At 33.6% G+C, this 8,109-nt stretch overlaps 2 protein-coding genes across 2 annotated transcripts; one reads left to right on the forward strand and one right to left on the reverse strand.

Annotated features, from left to right (window-relative positions):
* Positions 1–608: 608 nt before the first annotated feature.
* On the forward strand, positions 609–2,677 carry LOC139855600 (protein SAMBA). The gene is made up of 3 exons (XM_071844839.1): positions 609–779; positions 1,723–1,833; positions 2,368–2,677. Exons 1-3 carry the CDS (start codon positions 620–622, stop codon positions 2,454–2,456), a joined length of 360 nt encoding a protein of 119 aa, XP_071700940.1. The 5' UTR covers positions 609–619; the 3' UTR covers positions 2,457–2,677.
* LOC139855601 (uncharacterized) lies at positions 2,678–7,751 on the reverse strand. Its single transcript, XM_071844840.1, has 5 exons — positions 7,136–7,751; positions 4,693–4,729; positions 4,342–4,578; positions 4,017–4,064; positions 2,678–3,405 (listed from the first exon to the last, which is right to left on the reverse strand). Exons 1-5 carry the CDS (start codon positions 7,480–7,482, stop codon positions 2,884–2,886), a joined length of 1,191 nt encoding a protein of 396 aa, XP_071700941.1. The 5' UTR covers positions 7,483–7,751; the 3' UTR covers positions 2,678–2,883.
* Between the last annotated feature and the right edge of the window lie 358 nt (positions 7,752–8,109).

Below are 8,109 nucleotides of genomic sequence, written 5' to 3' on the forward strand. Positions count from 1 at the left end.
TACCGATTCTCTTCATGGAAAATCATATATGGAAGAAACGAAAAAATTTGCAAGCCGTCGAGTGAGTGTGTGCATATTACTATGGAAGAATCGAAATATGAAGGTCTTTCAAAATAAAAGTTGGTGTGCTCCGGTGATTTTAAATGAAATACAAGTGAAATCGTTCGAATAGATCTCGTGTAGAATCAAAGGGAAATTTTTTGATTGGCTCAATTGACACTCTAACCCTTCTATTACTTGGATTTTTAGATATATATAGTTGGGTGTGTTGCAACCTTTACACCCTAACTGTGTTTCGTGTGGACGTATCACTTCGTTGTATTCTTTTTCTCAAATGAATGGAATTATCTTGCTTTTAAAAAAAAAAATAAAAAAATTAAGTTTATATATATTTATATATTTATATATTAATATTATATATTATATATAAATATAAATACAATACCTTAAACATAAAATGTTTCAAATACATTACGCGACCATCACTTTAGAGGGGTGTATAATGCAGTTATTAAAAGGATAAGGGACACAACCTGTAATATATTATATTATAACAGAACTGCCTAACGAGTTCTGATAGAAATTTTTTACCCAAAATTCAATTTCAATTCAATTTAGAATGAGCAACAGTTCACTGACGTCATCACCGGCCAGATCGTCCATATCGACGACGGCGATTATAGGAGCAAACGTGATGTCATCGTCCCTAGCGGCCGATGAGGTCCAGTTTTCAACGGATCTTATCACTATCCAAGATCGGAAAGATGAGGCTCTTAGAGGTTTTAAAACCCTAACTTTTTCATTTGATTTATTTCGATGTTTAATTTCATGAAATTTGTTCGTCCGAGTAACTAATATTTTTTATATTCTGTTTTTATATTCACTCATGCATTTGAATTTCGACTTTATAGAGGTTAAACGTGCTGGTTCTAACATCAAAACTGAAATTGATTGTATATGAGTAACATTAACTATATGATTGATTATTATAGTTGTAGATGTGCTAGTAAAACATTGTCTATTTTTTATTTAAAAAATGCTAGGGTTGATAATTTGATATTGAGAAGGCTATTTAAATAGTTGTATTATATTATATACTTTTGGAACCAATTGGTTACATTGTGTGTAGGGTGCTTATCAAGGTTTAAACTTTATATTCTGTAGAAGTATATTTTGCATCATTAAAGTTATGCTTCCTGCCTTTCATCTACTTGACTTAAATGTCACTTGAACTAATTTCTTGAAAATATATATTGATTGTAGTACACGATATACTTACTATGGAAAAATAATCAAGTATGTCAAAAGGTACGACTTGGTATACTATTTACGAAAGTGTTGGTGGTAGAATTGTTAAAAAGGAAGTGGTAATTGCATTGTGCGTTTAGTATTGACTTATGGCGGCTAATAAAGAAAATGGAGGGGTTAGTATACTTTATTTATTTTGAACAGCAGTTCGGGATCACCCAGGGGACTAAACTCTTGACCTCTCGCTAAGAGAGGCAGGACACTACCACATGAGCTACAACACATGCAATTTATCATGCGAGACACCTGATCTTTCATAATTTTCACATTTTTTATATATATACAAAGCTGCAAACAATAAAACTTCTTACCAAATTTTATATTGTTAGAAAGAACTAGTTCCTTCTTTTTGGAATGATAGATGTTATAAACAAGGATGTTACAAAAGTTATTTGATCTAGTGTTGCAATGCAGCCTTGAAATCTGATGTGATGGCTACACTTAACAAGGAAGTTAGAATGCTGGATGAAGTTAGTTGGATGCTTGAAGGACCTCGTTCTCGTATTCACCTTATATCACGACCAGGTAAAACCATCAGTCGGTTATTTTTTTATAAGCATTAGTTTTCTTGTTTCTAGCCTGATATGCCCCCATACGGAACATATAATCTATTCATATTAACAAGTCATAAACCATCACTAAATAGCCTAGTGGTTGGGGCTATGAGTGCCTTGCAAGAGGTCTCAGGTTCGAATCTCGAGTAATCCTGCTGGGCTGCCTATATCAGAGTATAGGGGTCGGATTACTCGCCCTCCCGGTTAGCCCGAATAGGGAAAGCCTTCTACCTTTTTTATATTAACAAGTTAGTATCACAGATGCCATCAAAATGGGCCCACTCGATTACTAAAAAATCATTTGAGTGAAAATTTAAAGTTCAGAAATTGGAAGAATACGTGCACAATCTTGATGCAATGTTATTCCCTTATACAGTAGTTATTAATACTACTATACAAAAGAAATCAATTCATCCAAGTGTAAAAGCAACCATAATGCGAATTTTAAAGTATGCACATTGTAACTTTCATAATAGCTAAAGTTTATATGGTACTACAATTTCAGGGGGTCTTTTAAGCCAGCATGCAGAAACAATGAAGCATAAATTGGCTAACCTGAAAAGCAATCAAAATTGCGAAAGACAGAAGAGCTGAGAGTTTGATCATCATGAACGTCTGTCGCCAGCTGGACAAGCAGTAGCATTCTTTGTAGTGATGGAACTTGGTTCAAAACTACTTATGAATATGAACAATAATCAAAGTTCTAAGATGGTTTGTATATGACTTGATTACAAAGCAAACCGATTTACTTGTATATTTTCTAATTTTGACAAAATAACCATCATGCTTGTTTTTCTACTAGTTAATGGTTTCATTTTCGTTACAAGATAACGGTCTCACTAACATTTTTTGAATGCATCTTGAAAAATAAGGAAAAAAATTAAAGAACAAATTACCATCCAAACACTAAATCCTTACTGTTTGGCCATTTTCAGGCACTCGATAAAAAAAATCTATACAAACAGTTGAATTATGCTTATAACATCTCCTTATCTAAAACATGTATACCCTCCAGCCTATGTTAACAACACCACCACCGAACACACTTGCATAAACATGTAAAGCAACCACATCCAGATCTGAAACAAGAAGGGCATTTAGGTAACTTTACATCTGGGCATTTCGGTTTTGACCACCAGCAACAGCAACCTTTCCAGTTCAAACAACTGCAGCCACAACTGCAGCTAGGTCGTAAACATTCCAGACAACTTGGCAGGCCACAACATTTCGGGCACGAGGGTTTTGGACATTCTGGGCAGCTTGGCTGCCTGACTTTTATACAACAACAAGAACAGTCAGCTGTTGACTTTCCAGGGTTTGACTTTTTGGGTAACTGAAGCTTCTGTTTGATCTTCATAAGTCGGGTTTTTGTGGTCATGGTTTCCATATCATAAATGAATTTGTAAAGGTGTCGGATGTAGTCTGGGTACAATTCTAAGTTGCAATGCCCACCTCCTTTGATCCATAGCGGTTCATAAGGGTCCTTGGACATCTTCCATAGTCGATTTCCGTGTAGCCAATTTACGATATCATCTTCTGTACCCTGTTATGTTTACATCGAGGAACAAAACCAATGTCAACCCTAGAGAGATACAATATACAGTATATAGAAAGATTGTATGTACAAGAGCATAGGGGATGTAGGAGCATCATAATAATTCAAGAACTCAAAACCAAATCTAAAATGGATTTTGCTAAGGACGACACTTAGGGTTGTCATTAACACGTTTTAAACAATTGTGCGTATATGTAACCGCCACCACTCAATCAATAAGTAAGCGTTATGTACAACTGTTTAAAGCGCGTTAACGAAAGCCCCAAGGGCTATCGTTAACAAAATCCAGACAATATAACCAAGATCAATCGATGATTTCTCGTGATTTAATAATTGGCGATAAATTAAAATCAATCATGGGAAGGAATTGAGAGTGGTCCTTTAATGGTTATTTCACGAAATCTACCCTGTTCAATCATGGTCAAAGATGGACGTTTATTAATGTAATTATTATTATTACTACCATTTTAGCCCATCTAACTTAGCTTATCAGTATGTAGTCACTTACAAATTTAGTTTATAATTAGAATATAGCATAGGCGCATAAAACTCTAAGACACAGCGTAGTTTCTTTTAAGACATGAAGGCAATAAACTTACGTGTATCACGAGTGTGGGACTTTTCACCTTCCGAATTTTATTAACATTCTGCAAATAATAAGATCGTTAGTACCTTGCAATGATAAGAATAATTCGTTGAATATATAATATAAGTAGTTTTTATAATTTATAATTCATTAATCAAGCATGCAAATAGTAATGATACTCGAATAATAAGTCCATAGAGGTTTAGTTCTATATTATTCATTCAATTTCAATCTTAGTATTTTAGGAGAAGAAAAATATGAGTTAAGTAGCTAGTAAATCAGATAACTAACAACTTGTAAAACTAAAAATTCAATATACATGGACCATCATATTTTACCTTGTAAATGTCGAAGCAAAATCTGCAGTTGACATGGCAGACGACACGAAGACCAGAAAGAATGGCACTGTGTAAAACGACACCTCTTAACCTCGGTAATTTAGAAGCCAGGTGTAATGTGGGCCCACTTCCGACCGACTGTCCATATAGAATCAAGTCTTCCTGGCTGACTCCATACTCGGTTTCAAGACACTCGTATACTGCCTCTATGTCTGCGTATGTATTAAGCTCACTTGGCTAAAAATCGCAAAATGAAAAACACATATACAAATTATTAACCGAATTAACCCTCCATACCCTGAATAATAAGTACTATTACATAGAAAACGATAATGAGGTTGATTGATTTACCTTCCCAGTTGATGCTCCATACCCTGAATAATCGTATCTGTTAAAAAAGGGAGACATCAAGAGCAGAGTTATATTACTCATATCAAACATTGATTTGAAATTTATCGAACTGTATTAAATTGAGCCTAAAATTCAAACACCAAAAAAAAAAAAAAATTTGTACAAAATAAAAGAAACCTGAAAGTTGTGAGAAAGCCATGTTTTCAGGAAGTAATATCAAGCACAAACAAGAACAGTATTGCAAGTAAAAAACATGCCTGCCAAAATTCCACCTCCAATAATTAACCAAAAAAGTAAAACTCTAAATTGGCAGATGTAGCAAACAGTACAAACATCACAATCTCTATCAAGATTCATCAGCCATTTATGGTTTTTTTTTTTTTTTTTAAATACCTTTTTTCAGGGTAGCTGAGCAGGGAAAAACGTTCACTTTATAACCAAGTAATTAAATAAGCAAAAAATATTATAAAGTTTTACATTTTCACTTTTCCCCCATGTTTTTAACCTACCCGAAAACTTCATGAAAGTGGGAATATGATTTATGGAACACATAACATTACAGTAATCACATCGGTAGCATGAAAACAACCTCGATTAGTTTTGTGGTGGTAGCACTAATTAACTTTTACAGGTTATTTGTTAGTTATACAAATCTATATCTACCGCTTAGCCTGTAATGAGTTTTAAATGTAAGCAAGCCTTAAAATCTTGAAATGTTTATTCTTAATCTACAGAGATGGAACAACTTTGAAAGTTTAGTTGTGACCAAACTACTTAAAACTATACCTCGCAAACGGGTCAGGTTGGGTCGGTTTGGGTAACGGGTCAAGACGGCTTTGGGCTGAAATGGGTTATGGGTCAAACGGGTGAAAAAATTAAACAGGTCCAAGCGGATCAAGTTGGCTCGGTTGGTAACAGGTCGAAACGGGTAATGGGTCAAATAGGTGGAACTGGTCATATACTTTTACATTTGATTTTTTACGTTTATTATTAACATTTATTATATTATATTATATATATAAGAAAATATTAATATACATAATAATTGATATAACCATTAATACTTTCATAAATGATTGACTGATGACTCTTGTTATGCTCGACCCATTTAACCCATTCACAAGACCCATTAGACCTGTCTATATATATTGAACTTTAGAATTTGATACTCATTTGACCAGTTCTTTTATATTTTGTATAATACCCAATATGTTGAAGAAAAACTTACTAGACCTTTTCTTAAGTTTTGGTTTACAATACATGCCTAATTTATTTCAAGACCAAACTGACCCGAAAGCTTGACCCATTTGACCCAAAGTTGAAAGTATGAGTCTCAAATGTCGGGTATACTTAAGACAATCATACGAATAGAAATATAAAATAAATCATTGTTGGGTGGATATACATCCTAAAGAAGGGAAGAAAACCTAAAATCCAAAACCATCTCATCATGAAAAAAATGGTAAATTCTCCATTCTATATTGAGCAAGGACGAACCTATTTACACTCCAATGGTAGCACGGGCTACCACTGAAATACGCGATGCAGTGGAAATTTTTTTGGGGCATTTAACTAGTGATACCACTGGATAGGATAGTGTAAATTTTTTTGTTTGACACCTAAATTTTTTTGTACTTTTCACTAGTGACACAAGTGACTACGAATCCTAGATCCGCCACTGATATTGAGTTGTCCGTTATCGACTTAACATGGTAAAGAGATTACGTTCAGGTTCATAATCAATACTAATTACTCTATACTATTTACTATTTACTAATTACTAATATAGTATACTAATTACTCTGTACTAATTACTATTTACTATTACTAATATAATATAGTATAGTTTATAACGATATGAAAACATCAATGGATACCAAAAAGATTGCGAACTAGAAAAGAACATACTTTAATCACAAAATTTGCAAATACATATGTGATATTCATTGATCACATATGTTTCACAATATTTTTTTTCAACAAAACACAATAATACATTACCAATTACCATTACCATAAGGGATCAAAGCAAATCTAAAAATTAAAAAGGAAAATTTTTTTATTGATAAACACAATAATCACTTATATATCCATATTAAGGAACTTTTATAAAAATAAAAAGCTTAACAAGATCATGATGGTGCTACTTTGATAGCACACAGAGCATCTATACATCCATATCTATATAGAGAACAAAACTTAATTTTGTATCAAATCTAATAAAAAAAAACCCATTGAATTAGGAATCGCATAAAACTAAATAAGATCAAAACCAAACACCATACACATAAATCACAACTGCAAAGATTCGACAAATAATTATGATTAGCCTTACTAAAAGGTAAAATTGAACTACAGTGGTATTTATAAGCTAATGCTAATATTTGTGGGAACATTAAAACAAATCAAAAGTTAGGTAAGAAACATAGAAGAAAAAACTGACCCCATAAGATTGACTCTGAGATTTGCTTTGAGTTGAACAAATAAGTCAAACAGTTGACCCAAATCAGCAGCATTACCATGCGAATATAATAGAGTAAGTCTTGCATATGGATTTTTAAGATAAAAAGCTACAATCTTGTTGCCTCTTCTAGTTTGTAGTGACAACACATCAACCGTACAACCACCGCCACCGTTATCAACGCTCCCGGTTGCTGACGTCAGCGGTATGGATGTGGATGTGTAAATAGCTGTTAACTTACCATCGTCTCGTTTCTTGATCTGATAAGTCGCCGGAGACGGTGGAAAGAAGGCGAATTTGGCACTGAGATTAGAAATTACACAACCCATTTGTCACCTCACCGCCGTTATAACATTCCGGTGAAGACCCAAATCATGAATTTATATGTACTCTGCGGTTACATTAATTTATACAATTTGTAATCAATTTAGTTGCACAAATTTGTGGGTTTTTTTGGGTTTCTTTAAAGGTGGGGAAAGCTAGCTGGGATTTGAAAGATATGAACAGGGTAGTTGAGTTTGGCTAAAAATATAACATTTTTACTATGTATTTTGACTGATTTTTAACCAAATTAGACCCCAAAAAAATGCGACTTTTTCTGGGTTTCTTTAAAAATGGTGAAATCTAGTTGGGTTTTGAGATTAGTGGATGGGGTATTTCAGCTTCGCTAAAAAGATTGAAACTTTACATGTAGGGTATACTGTATACTATCTATATCAATTTAGGCAAAAAGATTTTTGGATTTTTATGGGTTTCTTTAAAAATGGTTAAATCTAGCTGGGTTTTGAGAGATATGAATTGGGTATCTGATTTTTAGTTAAAACGATGACATTTTTACAGCTTTTGGAGAGATAGAGACACGGTGGAGAGAGAGGATCAACGGTGGATATAGAGAGAGAAATAGAGAGGAGGAAGGTGGTGAAGTGTGGAGATGCAAGTTTTCAAGAACATGAGTT

This window comes from Rutidosis leptorrhynchoides, chromosome 6 (genome assembly GCF_046630445.1).
Source record: "Rutidosis leptorrhynchoides isolate AG116_Rl617_1_P2 chromosome 6, CSIRO_AGI_Rlap_v1, whole genome shotgun sequence".
NCBI lineage: Eukaryota > Viridiplantae > Streptophyta > Magnoliopsida > Asterales > Asteraceae > Rutidosis > Rutidosis leptorrhynchoides.